General features: G+C 40.1%; 1 protein-coding gene across 1 annotated transcript; it reads right to left on the reverse strand.

The window, feature by feature from the left end:
- Nucleotides 1–243: 243 nt before the first annotated feature.
- On the reverse strand, nucleotides 244–20,447 carry capn3b (calpain 3b). The gene is given in 21 exon segments (NM_001329248.1): nucleotides 244–626; nucleotides 722–780; nucleotides 1,017–1,133; nucleotides 1,517–1,595; nucleotides 1,729–1,797; nucleotides 1,933–1,997; nucleotides 2,101–2,158; nucleotides 2,254–2,322; nucleotides 2,743–2,769; nucleotides 3,197–3,233; nucleotides 3,508–3,716; nucleotides 4,907–4,918; nucleotides 5,325–5,497; nucleotides 6,122–6,282; nucleotides 7,029–7,192; nucleotides 7,613–7,696; nucleotides 8,034–8,202; nucleotides 8,340–8,473; nucleotides 8,564–8,682; nucleotides 13,069–13,138; nucleotides 20,006–20,447. Coding segments are annotated over 21 exon segments (2,226 nt in total). The 5' UTR covers nucleotides 20,330–20,447; the 3' UTR covers nucleotides 244–599.
- Between the last annotated feature and the right edge of the window lie 908 nt (nucleotides 20,448–21,355).

Consider the following 21,355-nt stretch of genomic DNA (forward strand, 5'->3'; position numbering starts at 1 on the left):
GCGTTTGATTGGACAGAAAATCAGATGAAAATCTGCTGAAGTGCAGAATGATGTCATCGAAACGGTTGATCCGTAACGGTGGTAGAGAGAGAGTGTAAATTTTGAATGCGTGTATGTTCTAAATGCGAATTTTGTCGTTGTTTTTGAGGACACTAGATTATAGATAACCTAAATGCCGAACGTATTCATACTAAAAGCCACAAAACTTCAATCTTTATTTCATGGGGACTTTAAACACGAATTGATATGAAGTACAACAGATCAATAAATCCTTTATTAGAGTCGTTCGTTAATTGAATCATTGGATGGTCAGACGTCGAGCCATCATAGAAACAGATCAAAATGAAAAAAGGGGATAATCGAAGCACCGCATTATAGAAACCGTCACAGGAGTAAACCGAATGCATCGCAGAATGTCTTGTTGGCAAAAAAAAAAAAAAAGTCTGTTTTTTCAGTTTTGTTTTCCAGGGATTTGCAACATCTGCTGTAAAAGCTGTATTAAAGTCATCAGTGTTTGCTCTGCAGTCCTTGTCCGCGTGTAGAAGATGGAATTATTCACGTTCTCGTGTTTTATCCAAGTGAACAGGTTGTGCTCATGACTACGCGTACATGGTGAGTTGAAGCCACTGCAAGGAAAAAAAAAACACGAGGAGAGAGTTTACAAAGCGTGTGCAGCACGTTAACGCAATAAAAGTTACATTTGTGATTTTTTGACTTTTACCTCTAGGACATTGAGCTTGATGAGACCATCTCCGTCGTTGTCGAAGGCTTTGAAAGCCCCTATAACAAAATGTACACGCTTTAGGATTTCTTAAGGACAATGATTACATGATATTTTTGCAAATTAGTATTAATTAATACTGCCGTAGACACCCTAGCCAGAAGAAGAACAACCTTTGGTGCTTGGCCCCCTGATTATAATGATGATAATAATAATAATAATACAGATATAACATTTGGTCCTTCCATGTTAGGCTTCATTACATGGCACTGTGAAAGATCGAAAGCATACTTACTGAACATCCCCTCAAGTCGCACTAAACAGCAAATGTAGCTGTCGAAATCCAAATACAAGTGCTCGTTGGCGTATCGCATTGCGATGATGTCATGAAGCTGGGGGTTGAGCTGAAATCCTGAGGGAGTTAAATATAATGTTTAACGAACACGCAAGCATGTTTTTTATAACCAACTTGTCCACAACTCTGCCCCGGAATTTCGATAACTCCTTGGTCTTCATGGTGCTTTTATCATATCTTTACAATATACATGTTTGATCATACTATAAGAAAAGATGATGTATGATATCATTTTATCTATGAGTTCATACGATTACTGTATACCTCCACCAGAAGTCAGTGAAAGGTAAAGAGGGGATTAAGTCTGAAAAGCAGCCAAGCGGAAAAGGACAACTTTTAACGTGACGCTCCCACCAGCGCGCTTCACGGTGGGGATCCCAGGCGGTTTGGGGTTTCATCCATGAGGATGGAGATTTGTTCAACGAAAGACGCGTGCGTACCTGCGTCGGCAACAGCATTTCTCATCTCAAAGCTACTGATGGTGCCGGATTTGTCCGTGTCATAGCGGGTGAAAATGATCTGTAGATAAAATGTGACACGCCGTGCATTTGTGAAGAGATTTCTAGCTGTATTATGTTATGTTTACAAGGCTTTACAAGGCTCTGACTGCATATTATACGCATTAAAACAAGCTCAGGACCGTTAGACCTACCTTCCACTGTTTGATCTTGTTCCACAAGTGCTTGAACTCTTGCAGGTTTAAGCGTCCTGTTCCATCAGTCTTTTAACGTACAAGGTCAAGGTGTAATTCTGCCTCGTTCACAAGAATCTCACTCCATTTTAATCAGCCTGCCTTCTCCTAATGAGCATTTCTCTCAGGTTTCTGTAGGCTGAACCCATGCGTGAAAAAGGATACATCCATGAGCGCGATCATGCTTCTGCAGCTGTCCAAACTGAAACCTTCTGATTTCAGCTCTTTGTCTGATCGAGTAAGAAGACGAGATAAGAACACGAATCGGAAAGTGAACCGAAACTAGTGACAGATTTTTATTTATTTTTCTCCCCCTTGAATTTGATGGCTCACATTTGCTCACTGCTTTGTTAAGGACGATCGTCAGCTCTTTGGCGTTGATCTGCATATCCTGAGAGAGAAATCCACATGCATGGTGTGAGTATCAGCGTAGATTTCATTACACCGATGAGACGCACTACATATGCTAGATATTTTTGACCTCACATCTCCAGAAATCTGCTCAAAAACGGCTCTGAACTGTTTCTCCTCCTCGCTCTCTTCCTCCTCAAAGAGCTGAAAGTTTTTGTTTTTTTTTAAAAAAAACAAAAGACATGTTAATAGACATTGTGGTTTTTATATCAGTGAATGTTTGATCAATTTAACCACTGAGAGAAATTGTACAGGAAAAATAAAAAAAGCTAAAAAAAATAAAAAAGTCAACAGGATTATTGTAAAAATAATTGTAAGTTGGTTCAGAATATTTCTACATTTGACTTATTTCTAGTTTGAAGTGTTTATTTTGTTTTGTTTTGTTAGATCATTTCATTTCTTCTAAGCGTTTATTTTTATTTCTTTGCCGGGGCAATACTAACAATATACTGCACAGTATATACTGTACTAAGAAACATTTTTTTGCAGAGTTGATCTTTGCTTTAGTTCATACAAAGGTGAGATAAGTCAAATAATGTTAAGCTGATCATCAAAATGCTTCACCTTAATTTTGTTCTTGCCATTTTCCAACTGTCGAAGGGAAAAAAAGAGGATTAGATTAAAATTTCTACAAAAGAAAACCATAAAGTCAATTTAAATTATTTTCATTTTAATTTAATTTCTTATATATACATAATAATTTATATATATATATATATAATGTGTATATATGTATGTACTGTATATATATACATACATGCATAAAATTATATATATATATATATATATATATATATATATATATATATATATATATATATATATATATATATATATATAATATTGTCATGGTAGTCTTGCTATGGAAAATGGAAAATGGAAAATGCTATGGAAAATGATGTGCAGGTTTAAATGAAAAGCACTTTTGTGTTGTTGAATTGTGTTGTGGTGATTTGATATGATGCCATGATAAATGTAGGTTTTTCCTGCTGAAAGATGGACATGTTACATAACTAACCAAATACGGCTCAGCCTCGATCACCGCTCCCATCAACCTGAGAGAAAACATAAAGCGCTGATAAACCACACATGGTGACATGCCACTGAATAACACATAAATAATCCCATGTGAAAAGAAGTGAATCGTGTTTAAAAACTTAGAGGTGAAATTAAAAAGCACATTCAGTACATGTGAAAAATGAAAGGTGTAAATCTTACCGTAAACAGCCCACACACACACACACACACACACACACACACACACACAGATACTGTATATATATTTCTGAAGACCCTACGGCTTCACGCCCACATTACTTTGAAACTCACTCCGATGTGCTTTTCTTCTCGGAGAAAACCCTGAGAAGGAAGTCGGACTCTTTGTGAGGTTCGAAGGTGGACGGGACGATGACGTACTCTCCGGGGCTCAGGCAGAAACGCTCCGTCACCTCCCGCAGGTTGATGTAGGATTTGCAGCGAGCTTTGGAAGCGTTGTACAGGAAGAAGTCTTTGGGGAGGTGCTGCTTATTGCCATGCATCTGTGGTCGGAGAAGCAGAGCATAGAAAGTGAAAGACTCAGTTATTTAAGAAAGGAGGAGAAAGAGCGTGTAGTGTGAAGATGCAGAACTAAAAAGTCTTTTAATACCAAATAATCTGCTTTTACAGATATAAATGTACCATATTTGTAGTTACTTCTTTAGGAACTGACTTATTGATTGCTAAGTTGAGCATTAGTATGTTAGTACCGTTTACATTAAATATGTTTCATATGTGCTATATGATTATATACTATTGTTTAGTTAAAATTGTCAATATACAAAGTAAAAGTAGAATGTGGGTTTCAGGAAAGTGTTAATTTGATAACACACAAAGGAATGAAGGAAGAATGGAAGGAAATGTGAAGGAAACTGGAAGGAAATGTGAAGGAAACAGGAAGGAAGGAAGGAAGGAAGGAAGGAAACCGGAAGAAAGAAAGAAAATGTGAAGGAAACTGGAAGGAAATGTGAAGGAAACTGGAAGGAAGAATGGAAGGAAATGTGAAGGAAACTGGAAGGAAGAATGGAAGGAAATGTGAAGGAAACTGGAAGGAAGAATGGAAGGAAATGTGAAGGAAACTGGAAGGAAGAATGGAAGGAAATGTGAAGGAAACTGGAAGGAAGAATGGAAGGAAATGTGAAGGAAACAGGAAGGAAGAAAGGAATTAAGGAAGGAAATGTGCAGGGAACTGGAAGGCAGGAAGGAAGGGAACCGGAAGGAAGAAATGACGGAAATGTGAAGGAAACTGGAAGGAAGAATGGAAGGAAATGTGAAGGAAACTGGAAGGAAATGTGAAGGAAACAGGAAGGAAGGCAGGAAATGAAAGGAAGCACAAAAGAAGGGGGGGGGGTGTTAAATAAATTGAATTAAAAGTGAGAAACAATAGAAGTAAAAGGAAAAAAGGAGAGGAAAAAATGAAATGTTAAGCGGGAAAATTAATGAAAAGGGCGAAACAGAGAATGCAGGTTTTCGAAAAGTAAACAAACAGAAGATGGGAGAAAAAAAATAAAAGGACGGGAGAAAGAAAATAATAAAGGAGTGAAAGAAAATGAGAGTGAACGAAAGTGAGTGCAAGAGATGTGCAGTGAGATGTATTGTGTAAATAAATTAGTCTGATCTCCTGCTCAGATCGGACATCATGAGAAAAACCTCCTGTCACTCATCCTGTCACAGCATCCTATCGTAGTCATACCTCCTTCGGAACCTAAGAGAGAGATTGGGGAAACACAGAAATATAAAATCAGTGACACTGAATTATCTTTTAGATGAAAACCTTTCTAGCAATTCATCCCTAGCATTATAGTCTTGACTGCTCAGGGAGCCATTTTGGAATAGTTTTTTTTAGTTTTATTTTACTTTGCCGATGTTATATCTCAGTTTAGTAATCGATCATGTAGCAGACAGTGATAGATTAGATAGATTCTCTCACTATCACCAATCACTAATGGCTAACTAAACCATGCAGTTCCCCATCACATGAACGAATAAATTAACCACTGAACTAGCGTCCACATAAAGAAACACTGATATTTACTTTGCCTCTGAGAGCTATAATAAACAGCTAGAATAAACCTACCAGATGGTGTATTGATAAAAAGAGTTTGGTTTACCTCGTAGATGGCGAAGCCGACGGCGTGCAGCGTGGCTCCTGCGTAGCTCTCTCTCCTCCTGCCCTTCTGCATGAGCGCCACCACCACGGTGCAGCCCTTTTCCCCGTACTCCGGCTCATCGTCGTCCTCCTCGGTGAGACGCAGACGATACTGAGGGTTTGTCCAGAAGGTGTCTGCATCACGAAAGAGGACTTCAGTCTCACAGAGATAGCGAGACATCGATACCCGAACGTCTCCGACTCATATTAATACATAGCTATAAATTGTGAATAAATGACATTGATGGTATTAATACCACAGCGTTATTCAATTCTCGAGGTCCAGAAAGTGTTGATTAGTTTTCTATAACCTCACGGCTATGGCATAGCGCCGACTGCCAGGTGAATTACAGGTATACGTCAATCGTATCGTTCTGATACGTTTCTATCATAATAACTCGTTCACAATGACCGTATGGGAAATGCGAATTAATTTTAAACAACAAGCTGTATTTATTAACTTCAAGAGAGTGAAAAAAATACAGGCCGGTGCCTGTAAATGTTAAATGTAACCACAAATGGATAAAAAAAAAGTACGTGTCGTTCTTTAATAAATAAAATGAGTAATCTTTGACAAAAACGACACGCTGAGATGCGCTGTTGTGATTAACTTAGGGCGGCATCATACCACCTTGTCGTCGATTATTTTCCTATAAGCGCATACCTCAATATGTTTATTCTTTACAAAATATTTGCACTCTTTGTGATGTTGTTGCTTATAACGCTCTTTATATAGACGATCGTGTAACGCTGCTCCACCTGGGTAATTCCTGCAGCCGCCCGCCGAGCAGCCTCTCACCCAACGGCCCTCGTTCACGGATACAGTCCATTTGAGTAATTCGTCATCCTGCAGCGCGTCAGGGGTCAGATTACAGATCTCCAGCTTGGTGAAGGTTTTCTGGAACTCTTCAAAGTACATCCTGACGGACGAGCCGAGGTGAAGAATAAGTACGACGATGGACGCAAGGTCGCATCCACCATACAGTAGTTTAATCGTCTAGGTTGAATATTTTGCAGTGCTACTGCACAGTATACATGCTATTCCAGATATCAACATTAAAGGAATATTGTCGTTTGTTTCAACTAAATCGCTACCCGCTACATCTGTAACGTATGTAAGAATTTCGTCACGTTTCTATCTAGCAAAAAAAAAAAAAACACAAACATCCAACCCAGTTGCCTTGAATCTCAGGTATAATGGAATACTAAGGGCAGTTGTTGAATCCTGCCAATAAATGTGTAACACAAATTTAATACGACACTCTAACAATAACATGTCCGTATGGAATTTTATCAAACTTTCCAAAACGTGAGCAATACAGTAACGAATTCATACGACCTATAATGCTTTCCAACAAGTTTTGTAGGTTTCCATGCACCATCAGACCAAAACAACCACCACAAATATTTCCTTTAAAAAAAAAATATAGAAATAGTTCCATCGTTCTTATACTCCGATAGTTCTTAGTGTTATTTACAAAAAAATTCGGATTGAAAAACTCATGAAAAAGTCCTATCGTAATATGTTTCGCTGACAGATTTCAGCAACTGCCCTTCATTCTTTCCACAAAAAAAACCCCTTCCTTTAAAAGTGAGTTTTTTAAAGTGAGTCTTTAAAAAAAAAAAAAAAAAAAGCCTGGCTCTTTAAGGAAATCAGAGGACTAACCAAAACTCCCCAGGCCCAACAGGCTGAAGTTTCTGTTTTTCTTGCTCGGAAGTCACAAGCTTTGTCCAGTCATTAGACTTGCAAGATGGTGGAGGAGCGACTCCCCACGGGTCACGGATACGGACCAGACGGATACGAGTGTCCCTTCCGTCCTGCTGTTTACCCTGCCGATACAACACAACTATTTAAAAGAAGACAACTTATGGCTGACTGTAAATCAGTTTTAGTTTCATAAGGAGTTTTACCTACTAATTCATGTTACAGTCAAGTCGAAAATATTCGCCCTGGCTTATGCTGATATTTGTATGGATGACTGGCTAGGGCTAGGTTAGGATTGGACTAAGGTTACGGTGTACTAAATATTTACAGATGGACCTACTATTAGGGTGTGCCTAGAGTTAGCTGTGGTTATAGCAGTACTAGGATTCAGCTTTACTTTGTTTTTTGACGTAACTGTAACGGATTACGGTCTACCGTTACATGTATTCCGTTACTCTCCAAGCCTGGTTTGGGGTCTGTAAGTCCCCAAAGAAAGCAAGACTGGTATTAGACATCATGATTAGATAATCACATGGGTCACTGACCTGCTCGACACCAGTAACTGAGTAAGCATGGCCTCTCACTAGACCTGTCGAAGTTTTGGTCTCACTAGCAGTTGGTACCAAAGCCTGAAAACAAGAAAGCAGAAAATGATCCAATTATACATTTAAAAGCAAATATTATGGAAATTTCAGAAAATAAGTACGCTTATTAGTTGGTAGAATATTGACACTGCACTAGCAATTAGTTCTTAGGAAAGTTAATCCTGGAAATGCCACCAAAGCATGAAACATTCACTTCAACATATGCATCGTAATTAAACTCTTGTACTCGCCGTATTCACATACAAAAGCTGATTAATTCAAGGTTTTTTTTTGTTTGTTTGTTTGTTTTTTTTTACAATGAAATTGCAAAAGAAAGTGCTATACAAGATCTTGACAGACTTCAAGACATCAAGGCACTCACATCTATGGAGCAACCCATAAGTGAACCTCTTTCCAAGGCCTTTCTCATGATGTTGTATATTTCTTTTGGTGCGTCTGTAATCTCATAGTATTCTGTTACTCCTCCGGTGAAGTCCTCCATGGCCTCTAATGTGTTTCCACCTTTCAGAGCCTCATAGGAGCCATGCAGCCTGGGACCAAAAACAAAACTTTTTTTTTTATCAGGAAAAAAAAAACCCCCTATAAACCTAGGATTTTTGCTGCTCCTTATGTCTTACTCAGGTTTTAAACTCCAGCCAATTAAAAGTTCAAGTATAAAGTTAGTCACTTGGCATAAGCTTTCTCCAGTAGAGCGCTCCAGAACTCATTCTTATTCCCCGACCGAGTGAACACCAAACGGTTTTTGTATGTGGGAAGTCGATCATCCACGAGGACGTCCACCCACTCACCATAGCGCCAGAACTACACAGAAAAAGATCGATTTAGGAATGGATTATTCCAAATGACCTCATTTTAATAATCTAAAGTATGTTTTCCCCCATTCCCCCACACCTGGAAATGGAAAATGCCAGCATAGTTCTCAGTGAAGCTCTGGTCTGGTGGAACGACTCGGTAACGAAGGGTTTCGTTCAGAGTAAGACAGGCAATGGCAGCCAGGAGCCAGCAATCACCTGCAGAATGTAGAAATTAAAATGACAGATTTTATGGATATATATGAGAAAAATCTACATTTATGCAGGTTTACAATCTGTTTAAGAAGGTGTGATCATGCTGTACAAAGGCAAATGAAACGACTAATATATTGCACCACTTAATGGTTGTATATAGTAAATAATAAAAGAGATAAAGGAGAATTAAAGTGAATCCTCATAGGTCCAGACTTTTGCAGAGAAGTATGCAGAGAGATAAAAGATATAAATAGTGTATGATATGCATGCCCAAACAACTGTGCTGCACTATTGCAGAGGGAGGAAGTGAAAGTGAGGCTTCTCTAAAAAACGACCCCAAATACTTCAGAATGTAGCTTGAATGTCTGATCGGAGTACGGTATGGTAAACTTGTGGGTGCTTGTGGGTGGTGTGGTTTTGGTAATGTGTCCAGATCTTTAGACATGGGTTGATAATCCGCTTTTCTTAATGGGGGTCGCAGTGAAAAGAAGGCTGGAAAGGTCATCCCAGACGTTTCTATCCCTGGTCATAGATTCCAGCTTCTCCTGGGGAATCGCCATATGTTCTCAAGCCAACTGTGAAATGTCCACGTTTCCATCAGGTCCTGGGACTGCTCTAGGGTCTCCCTTCAGCAGGAAATGCCTGATACAGCTCTAGCACTTGCTAGGACAACCTCAACTGGCTCCTCTCTATTAGCAGGAGCAGTGGCTCTACTCCAAGGCTCTCCTGGGTCTCCAAGAAACTTGCCTTATCACAGAGAGTACAGTAAATCCAGCAACCAGCCCAGAACCTCATTTCTGTCACCTGTACTGTTCAGTCACCACCCAAAGCTTGAGACCATACTGCAGGTCAGGATTGGTACATAGATTAACCAGTAAACAGAGCTTTTGGTCTGAAAACTGAATCCCTCCAGGCGAAAGTCTTTTTCCATGGCCTCTCCAAACTCCTCCAATGCTAAGTCTCTCTTGGCTCGCCTATATTTCTCAAATGACTCAGCTCTCCATGAGCATTACTCAGAGGGCCTCATTCTTCAACTTGATGGTTTCCCTCACCACTGGTCTACCAGCGTATACCACTATGATAGGCAACATCATGAGACTTGTTCCTGACAGTCAAACCCACATAGAGGCAACCATGTCCACCTGAAAAAAACTCCAACTCAGGCCCTCAGCCTGGGACTGTTAAGTGTCCCCACACGAGTCTGAGGCCACATTTTGGAACTAGAGTATGACAGCGACCACCCCTGATTGAGAGTCTGAACTGTGTGTGATATCTAGTATCTAATCCACACCTTTCCATCTCACACACTAACTCGGCCTCTTTCCTCACCAGTGAAGTGACATTCCATGCTCCCAATGTAAGCTTCCATATCAAAGGTCTAGTCAATCTAAGGCTGTCCATCACATGCTTGACACCCAGCTGGCATTTCACCTCACTCCTACCTTTCATTTTGCAAGTGGTAACCCCACAAGATGGCCCCACGTTGCACTTCTGGGTTGGACTGGTGACCTGTGGATACCAGCCCCAGGTCTGGCTCTAGGTTTTGGCCCTGGTATGTCTAATCCAAGCAAGATGGACTGTCTTTTCTGTACCTTCTAATTGGGGTTTTGGGGATCAATCTTTGCATGACCTCTCCCCTGAGATCTGTTTATCAACGCTGGCCATACTTTAGAATTAACCTCCTGGTGACATAGCCCTGAGGTTCACTGAAGTACATAAACTCAGTCACCATGACAAGGTCTTGATCCATGAGGGAATGATACCGGATGCAAGTGCAACAGATTGTCTGAGGTCTTATTGATGCGTAAAAGACCTGAAAGTCAACCCATTCCCTTATAACTCCATTTACATTTTGAACACAAAAACCATGGAGTTCATTTGCAACTGATAAACTTTCAGGTTTATTCGATGAAAACTGAATTTCATCATGTGTTCAGAAAGCTCCCTGAAACACCCTTCTCATTTATGGCCTACGCTGATGATGCTGCCCTGATTGAGTCTAGAATTAATTTTAGAAAACATTTGTGCTTCGTAACTGATCTATTTTTGCCCAATGTGATATATGATTTGAGCACAGGGTCTAATAGGTTCTTTCTCATCCATCAACAAGATGAAAACAGATGCTCAGGGCTGAGGTTACAGAATTCTCCTCATGTCTTTCCCTACAATCTTTTTCAGTTATGTCAGCCTGCCTGATGGTGGCTTATCACTATCACTATCACTATCATATCACGGGATCCCATGGCCAATAGATCCGGTGACTCAGCATACGTCCTGATAACCTTAGGCTACGGGTCATCTAAGGGACAGTATTTTTGCTCTCTCTCGCTTATTCCCATCTGGCCTTGAGAAGCGCCATAGAGTATCAGCTGTCCGTGTCTATCAAAGGTTACTTTCTAGAAAGAAGAAACCAGTCACAGCCAGTAAGTGATTACTTCCCATTTTCAGTTTCTGCGATGTCTTTCGTCAAAAGTAAGTAAGCAGTTGGAACCTGGAACATATACGTTTGTATGTAAATTGACTTCCAATTATACACAATGCCCTGAGCAACTTATACTTAAAACAATTAAGAAATAATATTAATTAAGAATATGCTACTCTTCTATCACAATAAAAAAAAAAAAACCCTATTAACCGTTATACTGTATGCCCACATAATTATTCCTTAATTTAAAATAATATACCGTATATGTTTACCTTTTTAAGGTCTAATCTTTGCCTGAAGGCTATAGATGCCAAGGGTATGCCGTGTGTGCTACATTATCTCTCTATTGTTAGTGTTCTCTTTAAAAAGACCATAATGGCTGAGATAAGGAGCTGATTGCCAAGTTTAGCAAATATCAGAGACATAAAGACGCCACTTCGAGCCACATATCTGACCAAGCATGACTAAAGACTCACACCAGACATCATCTGTGTTGAATTAAATGATCCTATTATATTGTGCTGCGAAGGAATAGTAGATGGTGTGTAAAGTCATGAACTAGTCCTGTTTATTATACATGTAATGAATGAACCATTTGGGAGTGTGTTGTTATAGGGAAATAATCAACAACAGAATAGTGTGATAAAGTGGAGTTACAGCTACCACCCCTAAGTTGATTCTTTTTCCTATAACTGCATGTGCTGAAGAGTTTTATTCCTCTTATACCAAACTAATTTAACAATGACTGTATGAACGACATATTACACTTTTTCTCCTGCAGAACAAGGAGGCGGTTCCTGCTTTCACTTACATTACAGCAGCTATAAACAGTCTAATATATAACTAGGGATCACTGTTTTGTTTATTGCAGGCATTTATTTGGCTTTTAAAGAGGAACTTGATAACATGACTTCGCTCCTGCTATCAGACGTACGCTCGTTTTCATTTTGACTAGTGCTTGTGTCATGTCACAGCAAACCAGTGACTACATTTCCCATCCTGCACTGCGGCCTACAAGCATGTCCGCCGTGGACTGCAACTCCCAGAACACTCGGGTTCATTCTAATCACGCACACCTGCATCCTATCTCACACACTCACTCCACAGTATAAAAAGTCTGTTTTCAAACAATGTCTTTGCGAAGTATTATGCTCCGTTGCTATAGTCTCGGTCGTGTACCATGCCTTTCTTCTTAGCTCTCTGTTTCATGGTTTTGATCTGGTTCTCGTCCTCGTTAATTGAGTCTTGTCTTTGTCTAGTTTATCCTGTTTGCTGATCGCCGGACCGTTTGCCTGTTTTGACCACACCATTGTTTCATGATTTGGATATGTCTGCCTATATTTCCGTCCTCTACCTCCTTACGTGACAGCTTGCTGTTCTCCTGTGATTATCCAGGAACTGGGGGCTGCCGGATTTGTCGCTAGCTCTAAATAAATAGTCTTTATTACTCACAGAAACAAGAAGATTGAAAGCAAAAAGAAGTGGGTTTGTATATTAGGAGTGAGTTACATCTTTCACATAGGCAACATTTGGTGAATTTCGGCAAGTGTGAACAGGGAAATCGCTCACAGGTGTGAAGAAAATATCTAGTCCAAGTCATCTGAGTGTGAGTGAGAGAGAGAGAGAGAGTTGGTCTGAGTCTGCGTTTCAAAAAAGACTACTGAGGCAAGAGCATGATTCAACCCTCATTAAACTACAGGAAGTGATCAATGAATGAACGATGTCTGAAAGTATGTTTTAGTTCCGCCCTTTTCCACACACACCCTCATTTACGGCATTTGGCAGACGCCCATATCCAGAACGACTTACATTCATCTCATTTACACATTTGAGCAATTGAGGGTTAAGGGCCGTGCTCAGGGGCCCAGCAGTAGCAGCTTGGTGGGATTTGAACTCATGACCTTCCAGTCAGAGGTCCAACATCTTAACCACTGCCTCAAAGAGAGTTCTCTCTCGTGACTCACCCAAGTCTCCCTGGCAAATATCCATCCTGTTTGCTCCTCCGATAATGAACTGTGGTTTATCGCAAATTTCCTGTTAAGAAAAAGAAATGGGGTATACTTTAATACATGTAACATTGAACACTTTTGTGCATAATTAGCTGTTAGCTAATAAGGTCTAGGATCCACCTCCAGTTGACCTGCACTGTATGAAAGCATTTGAACTCTTTGGTCAGAGCACTTTTCTAAATAAAGTTATCAGCACATGTAGTGTGGTAGATAGACTGTGGACCTTGGTGTAACCCTTGGTGCTGGTTTGCTATTTGATTCTCGTGCATGTAGCGTCTCTAAAACGGCATATCGTCATTATGGAAACAGCCAATATGCTAGCCTACACGATGCTCAATCTAGCACGTGCTTTCTAAATCTTCTAGATTGGACTCTTGTAACACGTGGTCCTTTTAATAAAGCTTGAGTGTGTTCAGAATGCGATATTACCATCTTACTCCAGTCTTATTCAAGCTACACTGGCTGAGTATTAAATTCTACATGATTGGTTTAAAGCTCCGATTGGGTTTAGCTCCAGTGTGTCTTGCTGAACTCCCGAAGCAGTATAGCACACCCCGAGCACTTTGCTCAGCCCGGACAGGCCTACTGTCAATCCTGAACATGAATCAAGCAGTGGAAGTTGTTTTTTCCCCCCCTCCATAATCCCTCGTTTTTGGAGTAGCGTATCAGGCAACATCAGAAAAGCCAGTTCATGAGATTATTTTCAATTCAGATCGCTTAGCTTGTACTCTTCTCGGTTCTCGGATATTTCACCTCGTTTAAATGTTAAATATTTGAGTTGTAGCACTGTAATTCTCATAGATTAACACGTAATCCATTTACGCATTAATCATAATTAATACGCATTTTCATCATTATGCATATATAAATCAATTTTATCTACATATAAATCACCCACTCTTAGACCTGAATGTTGAACATTTTGGACGTTTTAAAAATGATTATAATTATTTCAGGCATACTATTTTAGCCTTTTTTTTTTTTTTTTACTCATTGACAATCCGTTAAAAAAAAAAAAAAAATCATATCAAATAATCTGGATATGCGTATAGAAAATTTATGGATGAAAGGGTTAACACTGGCTCTGCATGTTCACTCCCCCCACCGTCTCACATTACTCTGTACTGTGCCAATATGGACATCAGATCATATTACACACATTCTAGACTTACGTATTTGCAGTGCGGTGTAATTTCCCTCGGTGCAATTATTTTCCAAGTGCAATAACTGTGAGGTATCAGTCATTCTGCGCAACACTTTATACTACACCTACTTTAACATTTACAATTATACATGTAACTATTTATAACTCTTTATTTTGGTCATCCTTCTACATATCCGCTGTGAAAACTGCTACAGCCGCTTACCCCTTCGCCGTACAGACTCGGGTAGCCTTCGAGTTCTATTACAGTCTTTAGGTTTTTCAATTAAAACAAGAGATATTTTCAAAACATAAACATGTTGTTCAGACTATCATGTGGTGAGAGAATATTACTGTCCTATCACTATCTGGAGTGTATTCCCGCCTCACACTCAGCGTTCCTGGGATAGACTCTGGATCCAGGATCCAGGATAAAGTGCTTACTGAAGACAAAAGGTCTTTTTAAGCTGTAGGTGTATACACATTGTAAAGGATGTGGGTTTAGATCCCGTGATGCTAAAAGTCCCAGGGGTTACAACAGTCTTAATGCGGCTTATGGTGGAAATCCTCTAAAGCTCCTGTGATACTTATAGTTATATTAAGTTGAGCTGAAACAGGAAGAAGAGATGAAGCTTTGAGTTAATTTGAAAATGAAATAAAAAAACAAACAGGCAGCTTAACCACACGGTTACACACATACTGTTAAAAAAAACAAGACGGATCATCCATCCATCCATCCATCTTCTACCGCTTACTCCTTTTTCAGGGTCACGGGGAACCTGGAGACTATCCCAGGGAGCATCAGGGAACAAGGCGGGGTACACCCTGGACAGGGTGCCAGTCCATCACAGGGCACAATCACATACACACTTTCATACACTACGGACACTTTAGACATGCCAATCAGCGTACCATGCATGTCTTTGGACTGGGGGAGGAAACCGGAGTAACCCGGAGGAAACCCCTGCAGCACGGGGAGAACACGCAAACTCCACACACACATGGCCCCGGCGGGACTCGAACCCCGACCCTGGAAGTGTGAGGCGAACGTGCTACGGATCATAAAAATTGTTATTATTTTGTTTAAAGATCTTTTTTTTTTCATTTAGTACTGCCTTACACAAGTTACACGTCTCCCAAAAGACAAAATACTAAGAATTTAAACCGATCATCCTGATCAAAAGTTTAGCCCCCCCCCCCCACCCCCCCCAGCTCGTAATGTATCGTGTCCTCTTGAGCATCAGTGAGCGTTTGCACCTTTTGTAATAGTCGTGTACGAGTCCCTCGGTCGTCCTCAGCGTGAAAAGACGGATCTCGACATCATGTAGCCGCTGATGGAAAGGGGTCAAATATGCAGAAGATGCCGGAAAAGCAAAGAATGTGCAGGACCTGGAGGATTTTTCTGAAGAGCAGTGGGCAGTTTAACTTCTCAGGACGTACAAGGGACTCGTGAAGAAATATCACAAAACAAAAAAAAAACCCGTCATGGATCATCCAGATAATGATATAAAGTATTAAGAATCAAGGGCGTGTAAACATTTGAACGGGGTCATTTTTATAAATTCGTTTGTTATCTTGTCTTGTATATGATATGTAAACATCTGTTATGTGAAATAGCTTCTTCAGGACACGACTCAATAAAAAACAACATGGGACTTTTATGATCCGTCTTATTTTGTTAACAGGATTAAGATTTAGCAGATTCTGCAAGGGGTATGCAAACTTTTGGGCGCAACTGTATGGTCTCGCCCTGTCTCGTGTAGTGTAAAGCCGTTCCTTCCAGTTTGGCTGCACTGCGCTAAAAGATCATACGTGCAGAAATAGGGATCCATAGCAGTGTGTGCATACCGTACATCTGCACTGACATTTCCATTCTAATGTCAGTATGTCGGAGTCACTAAACACATTTATGCCTTTACAGCATGGAGTCTTTGAAGGCCAGGCCCGAAGCCACAGCTTTAATGAAGAGCTTGTAACCTGACGACTGTCGGCAGTGTGTACATTAATGCCACCATACCGGCTTCGCTACTAAATTTATACACCACCTGTCAATCACTTCGTATAACTCACGCAAACCTGCAGGTCAGGGGTACGACTGTTAACCAAACCTACCCCTTTAAACCTATAGACAATCAGCTATTTCATGCTGTGAAAAAAATGTACACGGATAGACATGAGATAAATGTTTTATATAAACACACAATGCGAAAACCCTCAGAGGTTCTACGTACAACCCTACAGCAGTGTTTTTCCCTATCAGAAACAATTCATAGTAGAACATTTTTAGGAAGCTACGAGTGAATTTCCTTTATATTCCCTTCGTTTTTGTTATTTCTTTATCCCCGCCCCTTTTTCTTAATTTCCCCTTAATTTTACAGTGAACCCATAAAGAACGCTTGAAGAAACAGCTGTTCTAAAAATGTATGGATTATACAGATACGTGAACGATAAATTATTAGTCATTGTTTTCTTTTTAAGATCTAGAACCTGCCAGATGTTTAACCCTTGTGCGTCAGTTTAAAAAAAAAAAAAACTTACACTCAGGTCCATAAAGGACAAAAACGTCCAGACAAGACGAGGGTTAAGATTTCGTTTAATCCTGGAATGTGGTACATCTTGTTTTAAGGGTTCTTTAAAGGTTTATTGTATAATTAATGGTTTGAAGCTGTGAGACAGAGGCTCTACTTGGAACCCTTTCTGATAACCATACAGATAATGAAACACTGATGAATGTTTAGTTTACTTAAACGTACAACAAATTTATCAGAAAGGGTACCAAGTAGAACCTCTTTAGGAAGCTAAGAACCCCTAATTATCCAACGGACCCTTAAAGAACCCTTGAAGAACCATTTTGTGTGTATTGCTAGGTGTAGAGTGTATGTATTACTTGGATAAGTTGGTGGTATAAACTCTAAATTAGTGGTCAATATTTTCTTGCTAAGACGTAGAACCTTTTAGGAGTTTTCAGTTGCTCCTCTGTGAGAAACTTTAAAGGTTCTCTGTAGAGCCCTACAAAAAAGCGCTTCCCTTTTGACAAAATGCTTTCAAGGAGAACTCATTTCAAACCATTAACTATCACAAGAACTTCTAAAGAACCATTTTTTTCTAAGCGTGTGTGTGTAGTACACTGGGTAGGTGTGTGACACAAACTTCAAATTATTGGTCATTGTTTTCTTTTTTTAAGACCTAGAACCTATCAGACATTTCAAATTGAGCTCAACTCTCTGCGGTACATGGTACCCTGCTAGAAAAAAAAAAAAAAAAAAGGGTTCTAAGGGTTCTTAAATGTTCTGAAAATGGGTTCTAATTGAAACCCTTTCTGATAAACACTTGGCCGTAGAGTTCTACAAGCTTACAACTGATTCCTCTTGAGAAAGGCTTTCGACTAGAACCCATTTGGGAAGCTAAGAACCCTTACCTCAGAAGAATTGATCATTATTGTCATTTAAAATCCACCAAACTCTCTTGATACTTGGTACACTTTGGGGGGGGGGGGGGCGTTCTTCGAGGGTTAATTTCTCTTGATTTGCAGCTGCACTACTGCCAGAGCTGCTGTTATAGGAAATTAATCAACTCCCGAGGAGGATTCAACAGCTGTGAACGGATATAGACATAGAGCTGTAAATCACAGCCAGTGAAAGCGGCTGATTATCAGGTTTGTTCTCTCTCTCTCTCTCGCAGAGACGTGGAGAGTCGGCTGTCCGGGAGCAGTGAGAACACTACGGTGCGTTAAGTCCCCGACAAACACGTAGCCGGATCACTCTCACATTCCCAGAGCACGCAGGATATCAGAGTCGTTTTATTTCAGCACGCGGCAGAGCTGACAGGAAGTCAGCTAAGTCTGCAGGCTTGTCTAGACAGCAGTAGATGATGAAGATGGAGATCCTGCTCGGTGTTAGGATTTAACACCGGTCGGTACATGTGTGCGTAGAGACAGTGATGCTCTCAAACACTATTGCTGCTGACGCAATAACTGCTATGTCCATATATGGTATAAGCTTATGTGCTGTATACTATGTCATAGTATGTTATTATATATTAATATGTGATTGTTTTTTTTGTTTTTTTTGCATAACCTGTTATTATATCTGAAACTTGTACGCTAGAAATGTGTTCTGGTCGGCGCTGTACTGTCTCTAACTGTGCCTGTTGTCCTGTTTTAGTAGTTACTATGGTTACTGACTTGTGCTATTTGCAGACGTTTTGCATGTGCACGTTATGTAGAAATGCGTAGGTGTTATTTGGTTCTGTGTAGTCTCATGTAGTCCTGTATCGTTCTGTGTAGCACGTTGTTCTCAGGGATGTGTCTAGGCATAGGCGGACTAGGCGGTCGCCTAGGGCGCCTCCAGCTTAGGGGCGTCAATGAGCACCCCAACGCCCTTGTCTGACCCACCAACGCATAAGAAAGATAAGTACCGGGGGCATAACCTGGCCTGGGGATTTATTTTAAATATTTAATCAGGTAACGCTTTATGATTGCATGCCATTATCTGGTATCCCTGGTGATAGGGAGAGACAGAGAGAGAGAGAGAGAGAGTTGTAAAGGCCTGGGAACGTTAATGCTTACCGGTGGGGGGAGGGGGAGGGGAGATGGGGTTGCAACAATAGGAATCTCTCCTAGAGCGCAGAACTGGAACTGGGTGTTCTACATGGAGGAACGTTGTTTTGTTTCACTGTATATGGTTGTAAGGACAATAAAGACACTTGACTTGAGGACTTTAGTGAATACACAGTCACTTTTCTTTTGCGGGGGGGTGGAATGTGCAGAAAATGAAAATGATTAGCTTAAAACCATAATTTTTTTTTTTTTAAAAAGGCAAAACCGCTTTACTCAACCATTGTCTCATAGGATTTACATATCCGTTTATGACATGCTTATGACAGCACGTCGTGCACTGTCATGAGTCTTCTCATGCCCACTTGCATTGTCTGTATTTGTCATAATCACTGACATGAGCTCATTTTTTAATGAAACAATTCCAGCCAATCAGAGGCAAGAGTTTTCTGTGGCCATGTTATGACACTTGGTACAGTGTGCATTATCTCATCTGTCATAAAGCATGTGCTAAGTGGAGCGACGTAAGCCATAACAGCATCATATATCCTATGTAAGAAATTTAAAAAAAAAAAAAAAAAAAGAACATCTGGGGTGTCTGGATTATTTCTGGAAAATAATCAACAGTGGAGTCACTGTTTCCACCCCAACGTCGATGAGTTTCCCTTAACATTATACTTTATTCTTCTTATGACACAGCGAGTTGTCTACGATTACGGTTTTCATTTACTAATGAACGTCAGGTCAAAATTTTTATCCGTTTATAGTTATATTTAACATTATACGAAACAAGGTTATAGCAGTATAAACAGTGGTTCCCTCGCCAGCCTCTACACTTTCTCTGTCTCTCTCTCTCTCTCTCTCTCTCTCTCTCGTTAAGGAACTGTTACAAAGCCCTGACACTGGAGACTCCTTCCATAAATGTTACATAAACACGTCCTTATGGTAAACTTCATCATAGCAACGATTGCACGTTTTTCTTTAAGTAACGACATACTGTGTTTTTTATCTGTTTACGTGCGGTGTCCGAAATCCCTGTGTATGAGTCCCTGTTGCTATAGAAACGCAACGAAGGCCACGAGGCCATAATGAACAGTAGATACGGCACTGAGGATCGAGGGAAACGTATCCAGCTGTGAGATGATCATGTGGACGTGATGATGTAAGTGCGAGCCCAGAAATTCTGGTCCACTCACCGAGGGACGCTTCCACACCAGATTCAGAGGGAACTTCTGACTGTAGTAAAGAGACGAGTCGTCCGCAGGGAACAGCGGATCTTTAAACAGCACCTTCTTGCGCACATATTTTTCCCTGAGCTCCAGGAAATCCTTCAGTCTCTTGGCATCTTTGACGGCTTGGTTGCGGCTCAGAATGGCCGAATAAAGATTCCCCGGAGGCTGAAACACACCTGCTGGAGCACCTGAAGCCGCTTCTGTAGTACGAGCTCTCGTTTCTGATACTGTCTCCTGAACTTCACGTTTCTCCTTCTCACTCGTTTTACTGATCTTGCTCTTCTTCATGATTGGTGCCGGTGGTGTGGGAGAGTTTGCACAAAATCTCAACAACAACAAATCGAATCAGTTCATAGGCAAAGGGTTGCAGCGGAGTTCTTCTTCTCACACGTTCACACATTGAGTGCCTGGATATGCCTGGAGTCACACCCTGCGCCTTTTGCCATCTCTATTAAACACACAAGTCAAGCACACACACACACACACACATGGCCATCCTTGTAGCCTGGTCTATTAATAGATTTAGGAGCAGGGTCTCATTTAGAAACCCTATAAGCATTAAATATCATGATTTAAATGCAGTCTACTTCAGAATTATTGGCACCCTTTGGTCAATATGTTATATGCAGGGTGCTTGAAGAGTCAGGACCCAATGAAGCTTTAACAAAATAAACATTTAGCATTTATTATTTATTCAGTTATTTATTTACACTTATTTTGATATTTTGATATTCTGCCTGTCTATCTATCTATCGGTCTGTCTTTCATGGGCTCTATCTATCTATTTATCTATCTGTCTACCTATCTACCTGTCTGTCTATGTGCCTGTCTGTCTGTCTATGTATCTGTCTGTCTGTCTATCTGTCTGTTTATTTATTTATTTATTTATTTATGGTACGGGTCTGATACCCAGGCCCAGTTTCGGGCCGATACCCGCAAAAAAAAATAAATAGTTTTAATAAATAATTGCAGATCAGATATTGGAGAGAGAAAAAATATATGAATGTGTTCCGGAAACAAATGGAAAAGATCGGAACTGGTGATGGAAAAGATTTTATTGGAGCTGGAAATTATTACATATAACGGGACATGATTTTATTGCTTTGTTAGGATTGATTGAATACATTTTTATATTTAATATTATATTAAAAACTCATTTTAAAGCTGAGTTTTGTGTAAGCCTGTTTTTCCCCCCTGTATTATATAAGTGCTTCAGGTTTGTTTGCTTTTTTTTGTTTTTGTTTTTTAATCATTTTGAAGATTAGTAGTTTTTAAAGAAATAATATCAGATGGGTATCAGTATCAGACAAGAAA

The sequence above is a fragment of the Ictalurus punctatus genome, chromosome 25 (assembly GCF_001660625.3).
Source record: "Ictalurus punctatus breed USDA103 chromosome 25, Coco_2.0, whole genome shotgun sequence".
Classification (NCBI taxonomy): domain Eukaryota; kingdom Metazoa; phylum Chordata; class Actinopteri; order Siluriformes; family Ictaluridae; genus Ictalurus; species Ictalurus punctatus.